At 41.5% G+C, this 18,569-nt stretch overlaps 1 protein-coding gene across 5 annotated transcripts in view; it reads left to right on the forward strand.

Moving 5' to 3' along the window:
- MYOF (myoferlin) overlaps positions 1-18,569 on the forward strand; it is a 176,378-nt gene that overhangs the window by 83,419 nt on the left and 74,390 nt on the right. For 4 of the 5 annotated variants that reach the window (XM_081554035.1, XM_081554046.1, XM_081554058.1 and 1 more), the window contains exons 14-19: positions 1,292-1,360; positions 1,453-1,496; positions 3,927-4,009; positions 7,041-7,079; positions 9,130-9,254; positions 11,989-12,105. In XM_081554035.1, the coding sequence (XP_081410161.1) occupies positions 1,292-1,360; positions 1,453-1,496; positions 3,927-4,009; positions 7,041-7,079; positions 9,130-9,254; positions 11,989-12,105 (477 nt within the window). The remainder of the gene's footprint in view (positions 1-1,291; positions 1,361-1,452; positions 1,497-3,926; positions 4,010-7,040; positions 7,080-9,129; positions 9,255-11,988; positions 12,106-18,569) is intronic. The other variant, XM_081554071.1, reaches the window with a different exon arrangement.

Genomic DNA, 18,569 nt, shown 5'->3' on the forward strand with positions numbered 1-18,569 from the left:
AGGGACAAGAAGTGATGGGTGCAGGGTGTTTGGAGGGGTATCCAGTTAGTTTATCAAGTGGGATATCTTGGAGGAAGTGACATTTGAACAGAGGTCTGGAAAATGCAGAGATATTGGCGGGGGGAGGGTTTGCAGGCAGAAGGAAGAGCAGATGTAAAGACCCCAGGGAGGAGATATGTTCACAGTGGATGAAAGCCAGCATGGCTGGGGTGGAGCAAGCAAGGGACAAAACCAAGAGATGAGCTCAGAGAGAAGAGGTGAGGTGGGCAGGCAGGGCTTTATCAGGCAGAGAATGAATCAGGACTTAGTATTCTAAGTATGCCTGGGAACTGACTGAAGATGCCACACGGGGAGTGACATGAAAGTGAGGAGGCAGGAGAGGAAGTGGAGATCCAGATAGAAACCAACCACAGGCATCTGAGGCAAGATCAGATGAAAACAGGGGTGTCAGCATTTTCTGATGGATTGGATGAGGCACGTGAAGGAAAGAGAGGGGTTGTGACTGACTCTGGTTCAAACCTGAACACCCTTGCGAACAATAATGGAAAGATAGCAGCTAGTTTGGGGAGCAGGCAGAAGGGCTGGTGGGCAGGATCAAAAGATATGTTTGGACATTTTAGTGAAGAAATGCGTATCAGACAGTATGTAACAAGTGTCAACCTGCCAATGCAGGAGACCCAGGTTTGATCCCTGGGTTGGGAAGATCCCCTGGAGAAGGAAACAGTCCACTCCGGTTTTCTTGGCTGGGAAATCCCACGGACAGAGGAGCCTGGCAGGCTACAATCTGTGGGGTCGCAAAAGAGCTGGGTACCACTTAACAACTAAACAACAAGTGCTCACTAAATAGCAACTCTTGCATCATTACACTAATCCAATATTAAAATTTGGCAATTTGAAACTAGCTCTTAGTGCACTGAAGAAGCAAAGATCAATATACTAAACCCATGTCATATTTTACCAAATTGTTATTAAGAAAACTTTAATGAGGTTACCAAGTCTATGGGCTTCCCTAGTGGCTCAGCTGGTAAAGAATCTGCCTGCAATGTGTGGGACCTGGGTTCGATCCTTGGGTTGGGAAGATCCCCTGGAGAAGGCAACAGCTACCCACTCCAGTATTCTGGCCTGGAGAATTCCATGGACTGTATATTCCATGGGGTCGCAAAGAGTCGGACACAACTGAGTGACCAAGTCTATAACATAAGTATGCTAGAATCATAATCTGCTGTGCATACATTATAAACTTTCCAAAATTAGAAATTTGAATACCTACTCTGTTTTGATGATTTTACAGGTTTGCACGAATATAATTGAGAAAAATGCAAACCCCGAGTGGAATCAAGTCGTTAATCTTCAGATCAAGGTTTGGCTCTCTTTTCTTTTAGAAAAAAATAAGAATATCCTAGTAGTTACTGAATAAGTTGAGAAATAACTACTTTTTTCCTCTTTTAACAGTTTCCTTCAATGTGTGAAAAAATAAAACTGACAATATATGACTGGTGAGTTAAAAAAGACTTGTGTCTAATTGCAAATTGGAGAAGTAAATATTTGGATTTTAAGAAACTTTACTTTAGATGGTCTAACCCTTACTTTTCAGGACATTTGCTTTTCTTCCAGACAAGTGGTTCACTGCTCCTGGAATCAGGTGTTTTCTTTAAAAATAATAACAGTAGCAGTTGCAGAAAAGCTTTGGATATCTTGGTTCAACTGCTCATGAACAAAAGGAAGGAAAAATGATCTAAATATATCCCACGATAATAAATTAAGGCTTTAAATACTATTAGGCTGTCCAAAATAGACTTCAGAAATGGAGTAAACTATTTCTAGGGAAGAATCAACCAAAACATTCTGAGAGCTGTTCTCTGTCATTGTTAGAAAGGAAACTGGACAGAGCTTCCTATGTGATTGAATGCAAAGAAAATTTGTTGAAAGTTTCTGATGGATTTCATACTAGACCAACATCCTAGCAATGATCGGCCATAATGAGGCTATTCTTGGGTGTATTCTAGTTGGATGGGGCATTCAGTTGGCAGCCCTTACCTCCCTGAGAGTAGAAAAGATAAATAGCATCATCATTGGTGCTGGCATCATCACGACCGGCACCACCATCATCGGTGTTTATTATGATGTCAGCTGCTGTGTTCTGAGCACTACTAGTGACAGGTGCTGTGCCTCTTGCCTTCCCTACACTATTCCCTTTAATCTTTAGAGGAACCCTATGGAATAGAGACTGTTATTAGTTCATTTTGCAGATGAAGACTGAGGCTCAGAGAGGTCAGGTGACTTGCCCACAGTCACTCAGAGACTCAGTTGGGTTCCCAAACTGTCTGGCCTTGATTTTTCCTTTGGCTAAATGTATTTGACTTACATGTTAGTTCCCTCTTGGCACTATGGTAACAGGACACTTTAGGAGGAGGGGAGAAGGCTTTATTTTGTTCAGTAACCACATCATAGTTCATTGAGGTGCATGAAGGGGCCTGAGGACAAAATGCCCCTCCCAATGAGTGTGAGCTCGTTTTAAGTCACTTGGACCCTCAGTTGACACCCCAAAGGTGCTCCAGGGGCCTCCAGAACTCTCAGGAGTGTGAGTTTGGGCCCTATATAGCTCAGATGACCACTCTGTCCTGCTGATGCCACAGTGGGAGGATCACTGGCTGAGTCATCCTAGAGTCACCCATGTTCACGGCAGATGTGGGTTTTCCCCTGATCTAGTCAGCCCTCTCCAAAGCAATGGTAGATTCAGACATGCAGAGAGACCCTCTTTAACTGGGGAGTCCTTGGATCCAGATCTTTGGTTATATACCCTGTAGGTGTTTGCACAACTGAGGGAAAGCTAAGGATTCTTGAAATGTAGTCTAGACCCTTCTGGATGGACTGAGAGGATGAAAGCTCCACACATGTGGCTTAATACCCCCCAAATAATAATTTTTTTCCTCATGTATACTGTTGTTAATTAGTCACTTTCTGTAACCTAATTTTATTAAACTATATAATATATATAACATAGTATTGCTATAATATATAATAATATACTATAGTGTAATCTTTCCTCAAAATACTGAGTGAAACTTTCCTCCCTCCTGTGGAGTTCTAAACTTCAGGGTGAGTGTGACACTAGATGGAATAAAAAGAAGGAATTAAACAGAAGATGTTATTACTATAAACCTGTTCGTTACACTTACTGTGTGCCCAGCCAGAGACCACTTCTTGGGTTAGGCTCACGAACTCTCTAAGATACAGATAGATACACAAGGTTGTATGTAGTTACAGTGAACAAACTTACCCAACCACGTGGATAAGATTTAGGTTATAGACAAGCAAATGAAGTCACACAGTAGATAATCAAGAAATATTTGAATTGAATTGAAAGGGAATTTTTTCCCCTATGAGGGACCCTTAGAAAAGCCCGTTGTAATTTTTAAACCATCATAGTAATCAGTATGAAAATGATAAGATACAAACACTTATTCTGTGTAGTGAGATTTTTATTACCCTCATCATGTTATGTGCCTTTAACTGACCCATTCACTTCATGACAACAGTATTGAGTGTGACCATAGGCAAATTCCTGGGCCTCTGTAAAAATCTATTTCCAGGTGAAACTAGTTGTCCAGTTAGGTCAGCATTTCTCAGAGGGTTGTTGGAGGACCATCTGTGTAAGAATCAGTTGGGATATGTACTTGTTATAAATGCAAACTCTTGTTCTTCACCTCTGCTTTCATTGAGTTAAAAGCTTCAGTAGGAAATTAGAGGTGGTACGGGGTGGGGCCAGGGGAGCAGTGGTGGTTTCCAAGTGATTTTAAAGTGCAGTGAGGCTTGAGGCCCACTGGACAGGGTGATTTCTGATATCTAGGGTCTTTTCCAGATCTATTGTTGAAACAAAGATATGTCTTCATAGGTGGATGTCTTAACCTGTTCTTTTAACACAGGGACCGTCTTACCAAAAATGATGTCGTTGGAACAACATATCTGCATCTCTCTAAAATTGCTGCCTCTGGTGGGGAAGTGGAAGGTGAGTCACACAGGGAGCAGGAATGAGACAGGGCGGAGAACTTCTGGAGAGGAAATGAACTGGGTAGCCACCTGGCAACAGACCTTGTTTCTTAAAAGCCAAATGCGATGAATCTAGTGAACCATTTCAGTGATGTTTTGATGGGGACCAGCAAAATAATAGGTTAGTAATTAATAATTGAGGTAACTATCAGTTATTTGTGGAGAAGGAAATGGCAACCCATTCCAGTATTCTTTTCTGGAGAGTCCCCATGGACAGAGGAGCCTGGCGGGCTGCAGTCCATGGGGTCACAAAGAGTCGGACACGACTGAGTGACTAAGACAAGACATCAATTATTTGAGTTTAAAAATTTTTAATTTCTTACTTCAATCCAAAAACTTTCCCAGTAGGTGTTTTACAGATTTTTGAATATCAATATAGAGAGCACCTTTTTTTTGTTTTGCAAGTGGCATTGACACCAGTCCACCCTTATATATAATAATATTCCCTTCTCTACAGACTTCCTTGGCAGGAGTGAGGTCAGATGGCATTTGAACCATGTAATCTCCACTCTAGATATTGTGTATTTTGTTTTCATACATTTTATGCTAACAAGCATTGATAACCAATATACTTTTCTTTTTGTAGTTTTATGTATTGAGAACTAATTGCCTATACCTGGTATTCTGGTTCTGTGCATATGCGTGAAACTGTAATAGGAAATGAAGGAATAAATTAAGATGATCAGAAAAAATTTAGTGTTAACCCATTACTATCATCAGCAGCTTATTGTTCGTTACTAAAATAAAAATAACAAAAATTCCTATAATTATCACTAGATTAAATACACTGAATAAAGTGAGAAAATTTGAGGCAAAATTTTGTTTTGGAAAATTTAAGATTTCTCTCATCCTCATCTTGTTTAAGAGAGGAGTTTACATTCTTAGTCACTCAGTCATGTCAGACTCTTTTCGACCCTGTAGACTGTAGCCCACCAGACTCCTCTGTCCATGGGGATTCTCCAGGCAAGAATACTGGAGTGGGTTGCCATGCCCTTCTCCTCCAGGGGATCATCCCGACCCAGGGATCGAACCCAGGTTTCCCACATTACAGGTTTTTTAAAAAGATACTGTAAGCCAAGCAATAGATAATATGAACAAGAATCTGAAATATAATAGAGACTTGGTGAAAAAGATATAGATTTTCTTTCTCAAGAAGAAGAAAAAGGCATTAGAAATTCTGAGAGAAATAAAGAGCCGAACCAAGAAGATAATAGTCCAAATATAAAGTCAGTTCAGTTCAGTCGCTCAGTTGTGTCTGACTCTTTGCGACCCCATGAACCGCAGCAGGTATAGCATTATTTTAAGCAACTGGTAGAAGGTGAGACATAGAGTCCATCTAAGCAGTGTCTGCTGAGTGGCATAGGGGACCATGTTGCTGGACCTGTACAAAAGAAATGTAATTACAACTCTTCTTTTCTCTGCAGAGAATACTTATGTGGTTGTTATAATGTAAGCACTATTAATTGTTTCTAAAATATTTTTGTTAAACTTGTAGTCAGAGCTCTAAAGAGAAGGTAAATATCCCCTTACAATGTAAAAGTACAGAACATAGAGCTTAGAAGTGAAAAGAAGTGGAAGGTTGGAGAGGGCGGGCATACTATTAACTTCTTATCAAGTGAAGGATCCAGATATAAAGGTTAGATTAGACAGATGCGTGGATAAAGAAGCTCTGGTGCATATACACAATGGAATATTACTCAACCATATAAAGGAACACATTCGAGTCAGTTCTAATGAGGTGGATGAACCTAGAGCCTATTATACAGAGTAAAGTGAGTCAGAAAGAGAAAAATATCATATATTAACGCATATGTATGGAATCTAGAAAGATGGTATGGATGAACCTATGTACAGAGGAGCAGTGGAGATGTAGACATTGAGAACAGGCTTGTGGACACAGTGGGAGGAAGAGAGAGGGGAATGAACTGAAAGAGTAACATTGAAACATATACATTACTATATGTAAAATAGATAGTGGGAATTTTCTGTAGACGCAGGGAGCTCAAACCTGGTGCTCTGTGACAACCTAGAGGGGTGGGATGAGGTAGGAGATGGGAGAGAGGTTCAAGAGGGAGGGGATATGTGTTTACTTATGGCTGATTCATGTTGCTGTATGGCAGAAACTAACACACTATTGTAAAGCAATTATCCTCCAATTAAATTTTTTTTGAAGGTTAGATTAAATCACTGGGTAGATAAAAACTGGTTAAAGATTAGATGAAACTTATTGGTCAAAGGCAACCAATAGAGTAATTAAAATCATGCTATAAACTCTATGGGAGGAAGCATAAAAATCACTTTAACTCATTTATCATTGGCAGGAAGTCATTAAATATCACCTAAAAATAATTATCCAAGAAATAATGGAATAAGCATTTTTCTTAGTGGTATGGTGGTAATATCCAGAAGAACTACAAATGCATTGTTACAAGCAGTGTCAGTCCCTGTCTCTGAGACCTTCTTTCACTGCAGGCCCTGCAAGACAGTCTATGATAGGGTCTCAGAATAATAGTAAGCAGTAGCCATTCCCTGCAATGAAACAGGATAATGTATTGGCAACTACATGCCTTTGTTTACACAGTCTTATACTAAATTAACTTAGGTTGTCTGGTGTTAGTCCTAGCTAAGTCAGAGATGAGACACGTAAATGTTTTATTAAAATTATGGAATGTTGGTAACTTCCCCAGGCCTCCTTTGATGGTGGGAAGCTGGCTCTCAGATGCTTCACTGCTTTGGGGCTGATGAGGTTGGGCTATTTCCTGTGTGGCAGTGCTACTGGGTGTCACAGAATCTTGAGCCATTTTGTATTTAACTGGTGGTGATATTTGTATAAATGACAAAAGGGTCATGTGATTTGAGTCTGGATTTGAGATTTTCCTGGTGTTGCTAAACCGCTTACCTATTGTTGGATTTGATTAACTTTTTCAATGTCTCTTTTATAATGCCTATGTTTCTCTTATTGTTTAACCAACGGTATTTTTACTACATAGATTTCTCATCCTCAGGATCTGGGGCTGCATCGTATACAGGTTTATGCTTTGTAATTTTGCTATCTTCTAGATCTTTCTGTTTATTATTATCTTATTAAGAACTTATCAACTGATTGCTTTAGCACTTTTTTTTTTACTTACATTTTATTGTCTTAAATATAGTTGTGTTAGAGTAACAATTTTTGTGTTACTACAAAAATTGTATGGTTGTCCTGCAAAGTTGAGTTTAAACAAATGGGCTTTGCTACATGCCTCATGTTTTCACTGTAAATAATTGTATAACTTTTTTGTTTTTTCACTTTGTACCTTGAAGTTTCATCTTCCAACTCTGTGGGATCATAGCATGTCCTTGGTTTGCACCACATTTGCCATTCTTTGCAAGTTTGCTCAATGTGCTCACACTTGACCTTACAACCCTCTTACAGAAGATGTTTTCCTAACAGACAAAGACTTTGTGATTTAGAGAAATTTGCCTTCTTTCAAAAAAAAAAAAACATGATACTCCCTGCCATTCTAACCACCCAAGGTTGTAGTGAGAGGGGGAAAATGGGATTGCATATAAGAAAGCTTGCAAACTACAAAATTAAGGTATTATCATCTGCCTTTATATTATTGGCACAACGCCTCATTCTTTTTTGTTTTTAAAAATCCAACTTCATTATCTTATAGTCGACTTTATATGACTATTAAGTGGTCATTAGGTGTGTAACAAACATGGCAGATTTGGTCACACTTCATTCAACCAAACAAAACATATTTATATGATTTATACGGTAGTACTCCAAGATAGAACTAGGACTAAGAGTTTAAGGATTCAGAATAAAATACGCTTGATTCTTACCACCCACCAAAGGAATTTATAGTGTAGTCACAGACATAGCAGCTCTTTAAAGGTCAAAAATTGAAATATAAAGCGATAACTTAATAGGAGTCCAAAATGCAAGAGAGCCACAAAAAGGTGAAAAAGATTGAAAACTACAAGTATATACAGTTTGCTCAACTGTTTATGAGTAGGTACTCTGCTCACCTACTACTTGACATTTATCCTTCTGCCTTAGTTTTAAGCATAGAGTTGGAAAGGCCATAGAGGTGATCTGGTCAACCTCTCATCCACAGAGAAAGAGTTTTGACTATATCCTGAAAGATAAAATACAACTCTTGGCCTTAACATTTCCTCTGCTCCCAATACAATCTGTCCCATTGTGTGACACTACTAATTCATAGAAAGATTATCCTTACATTGAGTGAACCAAAGTTGGCCTCCTTGTAGCTCCCAATAGAGGTCCTTCCCTTGCTTATTGGAAGCAAGTCCATCCCTCCTCCATTTGGGAGCCATTCGGATGGCTGAAGGCATTTCCCTGTATTGAACTGTAATGAACCCTGTATTGAACTGTAATTGAACTGTAATGGCTCTTGCATTTCCCTGTATTCACCTGCAGTCTCTCTTTGACTCCACTATTTCTTACATTGCCTGCAGTGCCCTTCACTGGGGAGTAGTCTTGCTGAGACCAGGTAGCACAAATAAGAAACATATTGGATCCTCATCAGAGATAGAATGTCATGAATGGAGATTTCACATTGCTTATGAATATCATACGGCCATAACTGTAGGCAGACGGTTCACTATTATATATAAAAATTTTAAATGTCTTGTATTTTTTTAAAGCATCTGCCAGATTTATACTAACTACTTGAGACTAAATGATATTTTGGAGGAACAAATAAAATTAATCTGATAAATGTCATTTAAATGACTTCCTGAAACAATAGACTCTACCCCAGTCGTCAGTGACATGCTCGCTACAATTGCCTATTATAAACTTGCAAAAAATGTGAAGATCAACTTCTTTCATTTGAATAGTATCATCTTTATGTTTACCTGAACTACTCCCCCAATGTTTTTTATTTAGTGTTTTGTAGCCATAAGATAAGAGAAATATGGCAAGTCTCACAAGCGTTTACAATTTGCACTAATACAACTAACACAAAATGGAGGAAAACTGTCTCACCCAGCTAACTAATAACTAATATTTATTTCAACAGAATGGTGTTAAAAGCCTAAAATACTAATGATGATGTTATCTCTCAGTGAATACAGGAGAAACAGAGGTGGGCTTTGTTCCAACTTTTGGACCTTGTTATCTGAACCTTTATGGAAGCCCCAGAGAGTACACAGGATTCCCAGATCCCTATGATGAGCTAAATGCTGGAAAGGTTAGTTCTTCAATTAAGGTGTGTTATTAATGAGCACTGATTCCAGATTCCTTTTTCTATTGGTTATGATTAAGTCTCATATTTAGGAGCCCTCCCTACCCTCAGAGGCCCACCAGATGACCAATAAAGTGTTTTTTGTGGTTGTTCCTTGGTTTTGGTTTTGGTTTCTATTTTTTGACCTCGTGGCACGTGGGATCTTAGTTCCCTGACTAGGGATCGAACCTGTGTCCCCTGCAGTAGAAACAAGGTGCCTTAACTGCTGGACCACCAGGGAAGTACCTGATTAAGTGTTGAAGGATGGAAGTCTCATGTTCTTCAAGTCTTAGAATGCATGGTAGGAAAGGATCCTGAGGTCATCTTACATGGCAATTGCAAATGCATAGCATGACCTTAGGAAGCATCACTATGAACAAAGCTAGTGGAGGTGATGGAATTCCAGTTGAGCTATTTCAAATCCTAAAAGATGATGCTGTGAAAGTGCTGCACTCAATATGCCAGCAAATTTGGAAAACTCAGCAGTGGCCACTGGACTGGAAAAGGTCAGTTTTCATTCCAATCCCAAAGAAAGGCAATGCCAAAGAATGCTCAAACTACTGCACAACTCTGCACTCATCTCACATGCTAGTAATGCTCAAAATTCTCCAAGCCAGGCTTTAGCAATATGTGAACCGTGAATTTCCAGATGTTCAAGCTGGTTTTAGAAAAGGCAGAGGAACCAGAGATCAAATTGCCAACATCTGCTGGATCATGAAAAAGCAAGAGAGTTCCAGAAAAACATCTATTTCTGCTTTATTGACTATGCCAAAGCCTTTGACTGTGTGGATCACAATAAACTGTGGAAAATTCTGAGAGAGATGGGAATACCAGACCACCTGAGCTGCCTCTTGAGAAATCTGTATGCAGGTCAAGAAGCAACAGAACTGGACATGGAACAACAGACTGGTTCCAAATAGGAAAAGGAGTACGTCAAGGCTGTATATTGTCACCCTTCTTATTTAACTTATATGCAGAGTACATCATGAGAAACGCTGGGCTGGAAGAAACACAAGCTGGAATCAAGATTGCCGGGAGAAATATCAATAACCTCAGATATGCAGATGACACCACCCTTATGGCAGAAAGGGAAGAAGAACTAAAGAGCCTCTTGATGAAAGTTAAAGAGGAGAGTGAAATAGTTGACTTAAAGCTCAACATTCAGAAAACTAAGATCATGGCATCTGGTCCCATCACTTCATGGCAAATAGATGCACAAACAGTGTCAGACTTTATTTTTTTGGGCTCCAAAATCACTGCAGATGGTGCTTGCAGCCATGAAATTAAAAGACACTTACTCCTTGGAAGGAAAGTTATGACCAACCTAGACAGCATATTAAAAAGCAGAGACATTACTTTGCCAACAAAAGTCCATCTAGTCAAGGCTGTGGTTTTTCCAGTGGTCATGTATAGATGTGAGAGTTGGACTATAAAGAAAGTTGAGCGCAGAAGAATTAATGCTTTTGAACTGTGGTGTTGGAGAAGACTCTTGAGAGTCCCTTGGACTGCAAAGAGATCCAACCAGTCCATTCTAAAGGAGATCAGTCCTGGGTGTTCATTGGAAGGACTGATGTTGAAGCTGAAACTCCAATACTTTGGCCACCTGATGCGAAGAGCTGACTCATTTGAAAAGACCCTGATGCTGGGAAAGATTGAGGGCAGGAGGAGAAGGGGACGACAGAGGATGAGATGGTTGGATGGCATCACCGACTCAATGGACATGAGTTTGGGTAAACTCCGGGAGTTGGTGACAGACAGGGAGGCCTGGTGTGCTGCGGTTCATAGCGTTGCAAAGAGTCAGACATGACTGAGCGATTGAACTGAGCATGGCCATTCCCCCTTCCTAGACTTAGGGCAGATGTCAGTAATCAATGTTGGCTCTTTCCAAAAAGCAAATGTGCTATCTCAGAATTCTGTCAAATGCTGTATTCTAGGAATTTGCTGAAAGATTGAAAGTGACATGCTTGATATTGCTATCCCTGATGTGATCCCACCTCTTCATTTGCTAGATGAAGACATGCAGGCCCAGAGGTGGGAGGTGGTCTTTCCACCACATTAGAAGCCCAAGTACTGTCTTTTAGTTAGCTCCCAAAGCCCAAGAAGGGAACTCGGGTAGAGAGAAAGCCCTGGGAGGTGAAGGTGGGGGTGGAGGGCTGGCAGTAGAGGTGGAAGCCTTCCCTTCCTCTCCAGAGGGTTCTGCTGCTAACACTGCTGAGTATGTTGGGAGAAGTAAGGGCAATTCATCCTCACACTCCACCACACCCAGAACGTCTTCCTCTTTTATTTCCTGTCTCCTCTGAGACTTGCCCTGATTGCCAACGTGGCTGCCTCCCTATTCTAAGAAAAGGAGCCAAGTTAACGCAGACAAATGCAGGCCTGAAGTAGAGTGAGAGAGATTTCAAGCCCCTTCCACTCTCACCTCAGCCCCTGGGAACCCCTTCCAGATCTAAGCATGGCTTGAAAGCCTCTGACCCTAGCCATGACTAAAATCCCTTTTAGCCCATGACTACCCTGGCTCTCTTTGGGATCCTTCCTGAAGTCATTGGTTCTTCTCTCAGATAACAAAGACCAGCTGAGAGAGTTACTGACTGGTTCGTTTTGGGAAGGAGAAATTTGAAGTTGTAGCTAGGTTTGCCCACTAGAGAGAGCTTTTGACTGTTGTTCATGCCTGGAAAAATAATCCTGCACTGTTGCCTTTCAGGGGGAAGGAGTTGCCTACAGAGGCAGAATCTTGGTTGAATTAAGCACTTTACTTGAAAAGACACCGCCAGATAAAAAGCTTGAGTCCATTTCGAATGATGACCTGCTGGTTGTTGAGGTAAATGTTGGTGCGTGTATAGCATGTGGTGTGGAAAGGGTGTTGTAGAGTGGGTGGTGGAGGGCTAGTGTTGGCCTGCCTGAGTCAGTGGGTCTGAAGGGGACGTCCAGGGACTGGAGGGCCAGCTGTGGCAGAGGTGGAGAGAGGGGAGTCATAGCAAGGGCCCCTCAACACCCTCTTGGTCTGTCTATCACAGCCTATGAGGGTGATGAGACTTGCTTTATCTTTGAGATGTTAATACCCTGCTGAAAGCTGGCAAGAGCAGTGATACCCCCCCGCAAACAGAATGGTCTGTTTGCTAATTGGGCTTGGGTGTGTCATGGGGACGTGGCCACAAGAGCCATTGCAGATGGTATAGCAGCCGTTAAAAGTCACTTCCATCTTCAGAAGTAACTGCCATATCTCAGGCTTCCCAGCATGTGAGGGCATGTTTATATTAATGCCCACATTACAGTAGGCATTGAGCCCCCCAATCCTTCTCAAAGACAGGAAGTCTTCCAAGCTCACCTTTTCAGCTATTTATTTTTCTTTTTTTCTTAAAAAAAATTTTTTTTTCATTGAAGTATGTTTCATTTACAATGATGTGTTAGTTTCAGTTGTCTAGCACAGGGATTCAGTTGTATATTCTTTTTTCAGGTTCTTTTCCCTTATAGGTTATTATAAAAATATTGAGTATAGTTCCCTGTGCTATACAGTAGGTCCTTGTTTTTTAATATTTATTTAGGTGGCGGTGCTGGGTCTTAGGACAAGGCAATGGCACCCCACTCCAGTACTCTTGCCTGGAAAATCCCATGAACAGAGGAGCCTGGCGGGCTGCAGTCCATGGGGTCACTGAGTCAGACACGACTGAGCGACTCCACTTTCACTTTTCACTTTCATGCCCTGGAGAAGGAAATGGCAACCCACTCCAGTACTCTTGCCTGGAGAATCCCAGGGACGGGGGAGCCTGGTGGGCTGCCGTCTATGAGGTCGCACAGAGTCGGACACGACGGACGCGACTTAGCAGCAGCAGCAGCAGCAGCTGGGTCTTAGTTGCAGCATGCGGGCTCTTTTAGTTATGGTATGTGGGATCTTTATTTGCAATATGTGGGATCTAGTTCCCTGGCCAGGGGTGAAACCAAGCCCCATACATTAGGAGTGCAGAGTCTTAGCAACTGGACCACTAGGGAAGTCCCCTGTCCTTATTTCTTTTTCTTTTTATAAATCAGCTCCTTCCCCACTTTGGAGACACTTATGCATAACATCCATGATTCGTAAGACAGAGAGCCACAGATGTGGTTTTTTTTCCTAGTAAATTCAAATAGTGTAATTAATTCAAGGCAATAAATACAAAAGAAGAACATTCTCATCATGAAACGATTAAATGGTCAATTTTTCCTTGTAAACTAATTGACATGTGCAGTACAGATTTGTTAGCATGTGTGATGGATAGCTCAATGTTAAATTAACCCTGTCTCTGTTACTCACTGAATTGTTTCTAGTATATTCTATTCCATTATTATGACTGTTGCTGTTTTGGGTTTTTTTTTTGATAAATCGTGGTAGTCTACTATTTTGGTTTTGAACTTTAAAAAAATTATCTAACATATAACATTGTGGAAGTTTAAGATGTACAGTGTGTTGATTTGATGCATTTAGTGCCACCTGTGAAGCCCATACATTCAGTATGAATACCACCTTACTGTTAGCTAACTCTTGTCTCATGTCATAGAATTATCATATTTTGTGGTGAGAACATTTGAGATCTAGTCTCTTAGCAACTTTGAAGTATGTAATGTAGTATTACTGACTATGATTACAATGCTGTGCATTAGATCTCCAGAACTTACTCATCTTCTAAATGCAGCTCTGTACCCTTTGACCAACATCTCCTCAATTCTCCTAGCCCCTAGTAACGACCATTCTATTCTCTGCTTCTATGAGTTCAGCATTTTTAGATTCTACATATATGTGATATCACTCAGTATTTGTCTTTCTCAGTCTGACTTATCTCACTTAGCATAATGCCCTCAAGTTTCATCCATGTTGTTAGGCAAATAGAGAATTTTCTTCCTTCTTGTGCCTGAATAATACTCCATTATGTATGTGTGTGTACATACATACATATATATATGCCATCTATTCTCCAACTATTTCAAAGAATCGTGGGTTGGTCCTTACATGTGCTAGAAATCTGAATTGTTTCTCAGAGCAGCCAGCTCACTGATGCACCCCCCGCCCACTCAGGCCTCTCACTGCTGGGTTCCACCACCCATTCCCTGATGGCTCAGATGGTAAAGGATCTGCCTCCATTGCAGGAGACCAGGGTTTAATTAAATAATAATTTAATTATTATCAAATAAATAATAAGAGACTAACAACACACACACCACCCCATCCAACTCCCTCCCCAGCTCACAAAATTTTTTGTTAATTTTTATAAATATTTATTTATATTTTATATAAATAAAAAAGTAAATAAAATATTACATAAATGTAAAAAAAATAAAAATGAACTATATGAACCAAAATCCCCAAAATATTTAAAACTCCCAAATTATGGGAGTTTGGTTTATGCCCAGTCACCTGAGTTTTTGTTTTTGCTTATTTTAGATTTTTATTTATTTATTTATTTTTGGTTATACCTCGAGGAATGCATGATCTTGGTTCCCCGACCAGGGATTAAACCTGGGTCCTTTGCAGTGAAAGTGCAGAGTCTTAACCACTGGACTGCCAGAGAAGTCCCCCAAATCCCAACAATATTAAAAAGCAGGAGAGAAGCTGAGATTCCAAGGATACACTCATTCTTCAAGCTACCAGGAGCCCAGAAAGAGTGAGATGAGCAGATCTGTGCAGTTGCTGAGAGGACCCTTTCATGAGAATGCTCAGCCTGGAATGTAGTCATGACCTTTGTCCCACTTAAAAATATCCTGTGATTCATTTACAAGTAATGAAACTTTCTGGTAGAGTTGAAGAGGCTTCAACAAAAGGGCAACTCGGTCCCTGTGAAATAAGTGTTAGTCACTCAGTCGTGTCCAACTCTTTGCGACCTCATGGATTATAGTCCATCAGGCTCCTCTGTCCATGGAATTCTCCAGGCAAGAATACTGGAGTGGGTTGCCATTTACTTCTCCAGGGGATCTTTCTGACTCAGGGATCAAACCCAGGCTTCCTGCATTGCAGGTAGATTCTTTACTGTCTGAGCTACCAGGGAAGCCTGAAATAATATAATATATATTTGTCTCTGGTTCCTGACACAGAACTCCTAAAACCTTAGCTCTTTCCTAAGTGATAAGAGCACTTGTGAGCATCTTTTGTTCTCATATTTGGTCTTTGATTCTGGTTCCTGACATAGAATTCCTAAATCTCTTGGCTTTCCTGGGTGAGAAAGTCTTTTGTTCTAATGAGGTGACTTGGTGGGCTCCTGAATGGGGGCTGCTCACCAAGCCATCATTAGTAGCTTGGAACTTTCAGCCCAACCCCCTCCATATCCTTCAGAGAGGGGCTAGAAATTGGGTTAATTGTTGATCATGCCTACAGTATGAAACCTCCATAAAATCCCCAGAGTACAGGGTTCGGGGAGCTAATGGGTTGATGAACTCATGGAAGTGCTGGGCAAGTATGTTCAGAGAGAGCTCCTTCCCACAAACTTTGCCCTGTGCATCTCTTCCATCTTGATGTTCCTCTACATCCATTATTGTATCCTTTTATATTAACCCATATATAGTAAGTGGGCTTCCCTGGTGGCTCAGATGGGAAAAAATCCACATGTAATGCAGAAGACCTGAGTTCAATCCCTGGGTTGGGAAGATCCCCTGGAGGCGGGGCATGGCAACCCACTCCAGTATTCTTGCCTAGAAAATCCCCATGACAGAGGAGCCTGGCAGGCTACATTCCATGGGGTCACAAAGAGTCGAACATGACTGAGCGACAAAGCACACAGCACATATACAGTAAGTAAACTGTTTTCTTGAGTTTTGTGAGCTGCTCCAGCAAATTAATCTAACCCAAAGAGGGGATTATGGGAACCTCCAATTTGTAGTTGATAGGTCAAAAGCACAGAGGAAGTGGATGGGGCAGTGTTATAGGACTGAGCCTTTTAACCTGTGGGATCTGATACTGTCTGCAAGTAGATAGTGTAAGGATTGAGTTAAATTTTAGGATACCCAGCTAGAGTTGGGCTTCCCAGGTGGCACTAGTGATAAAGAACCTGTCTACCAATGCAGGAGGTGTAAGAGTTGTGGGTTTGATCCCTGGGTCAGGAAGATCACCTGGAGGAGGGCATGGCAACCCACGCCTGTATTCTTGCCTGGAGAATCCAATGGACACAGCAGCCTGGCCGGCTATAGTACATAGGATCGTAAAGAGTTGGACATGACTGAAATGATTTAGTCCAGAGCATTCACATCTGGCATCAGAAGTATTAACTGTGTGATTGTAGTGTGAGAGTAAAGCAGACACACAGGAAGAAGAGTGAGTTTTTCCTATTCGGTTGCCAAAAAATCCCAGAGTTTCCCATCTTTCTAGAGCAGAAGCTGATATGGTGCTCCAGATGGGCTTAATCAAGAGACCCTACAAAGATATGTAGGAGGATGTAGCCTGGGTGCTTTCCTAAGCAATCAGGCAGGTAAAAGATCAGCTGTTGCATCCTCATCCTTAGCTCTCCCATAGGTCTGGCTCACGTTAATTGTCAATAAGTATTGCTTGAGTAAGTACGTTGAGATTCATCCATTAGCTCCTTTAGATCAAAGGTGGCAAGCTGGCAGTTTTCTTTGGCACAGTCTCCTTGTCTTTGTCCTTTAATGTCCCATGCCTCCTGGCCCCACAGCCACTTTTAAGAGCTTGTTAACTTTCTCCTTCTTATCAGGTATTCTACTTGACAAAATCATCCCCTTCCCCAAATTTACTTCTGAAACTGTACCTTATACTTCTTGAGAGTCCCTTGAGTCCCTTGGAAAAGACCCTGATGCAGGGAAAGATTGAGGACAGGAGGAGAAGGGGACAACAGAGGATGAGATGGTTGGATGGCCTCACCAACTCAATGAACTTGAGTTTGAGCAAACTCTAGGAGATAGTGAAGGATAGAAAAGCCTGGTGTGCTGCAGTTCATGGGTCATGAAGAGTCAGACAGGACCGAGTGACTGAACCACAACAACCTTATACTACCTACATCTACAACTTGCACTGGTCATTGATAATCAGAAAGCCCGAAGGCCCTGCAAAGTTAAACACCCATCAGTAGATATTCAACAGACTATAATTTATGTTCTTCAACTTGCCCTGTTACAGGAGGTTTTTCCCCAAGGCTACTAAGGACAGGGAACAGAAGCTGAGGCTACAGACTGGTCTAAACTGTTGCTGGTTGCTTCTTACACCTCTTTGTGCTCTAAGAGCACAGGGGAAGTGGGAAAGGACTGGGGAAGGGAGAGAATTCTCAGCCTCATTATTCCTCCAGGACCCCAGGGCTCTGGGCAGGTGAGCAGATGGTCTGGGCACCCCTCATGGACTCTGACTTTCACAGTGGCCTATGAATCTTGCTCACAGTGAGAACCTGCTCTCTTACGAGTTGTGATGGCCAGAAACCCCAGTTATTGTCTTAGAGCTCAGACCCTCCAGGGTGAGGATCCTATCAGGGTTCTGTAGGTGACTGTGAGTTCTGCACAGGAAAATCCAGAGAGAGCTAATGGAATCCTGGCCACGAGAGATGTGCAGGGCAGAGCCAGCTGGACCAGAGGTGGTGTCCCCACCTCTCTGCAACACCTCACCACATAACTTCTCTCTTCTCTGCAGTAACAAGTTGTCCTTGTTCAGTTATATCCGATTCTTCGTGACCCCATGGACTGCAGCACAACAGGCTTCCCTGTCCTTCACTAACTCCTGGAATTTGCTCAAACTCACGTCCATTGAGTCAATGATGCCATCCAACCATCTCCTCCTCTGTCATCCACTTCTCCTCATACTCTCAATCTTTCTCAGTATTAGGGTCTTTTCCAGTGAGTTAGTTTTTCGCATCAGGTGGCCAAAGTATTAGAGCTTCAGCATCAGTCCTTCCAATGAATATTCAGGATTGATTTCCTTTAGGGTTGAGTCAACTGGTTTGATCTCCTTGCAGTCCAAGGGACTCTCAAGAGTCTTCTGCAACACCAAAGTTTGAAAGCACCGTTTCTTCGGTGCTCAGCCTTCTTTATGGTCCAACTCTCACATCCATATATGACTACTGGAAAAACCATAGCTTTGACTATATGGACCTTTGTTGGCCAAGTGACGTCTCTGCTTTTTAATATGCTGTCTAGATTGGTCATAGCTTTTCTTCCAAGGAGCAAGCGTCTTTTTTATTTCATGGCTGTAGTCACCATCTGCAGTGATTTTGGAGCCTGAGAAAATAAAGTCTACCACTGTTTACATTTTTTTCCCATCTATTTAAGCTAGAGCAGTAACACGTAGCTCCAGGTTAAATACTGATCATTCTTTCTGGGCCCTGACCT

The sequence above is a fragment of the Giraffa tippelskirchi genome, chromosome 2 (genome assembly GCF_054371585.1).
Source record: "Giraffa tippelskirchi isolate mGirTip1 chromosome 2, T2T-mGirTip1v1.2.pri, whole genome shotgun sequence".
NCBI classification, from domain to species: domain Eukaryota; kingdom Metazoa; phylum Chordata; class Mammalia; order Artiodactyla; family Giraffidae; genus Giraffa; species Giraffa tippelskirchi.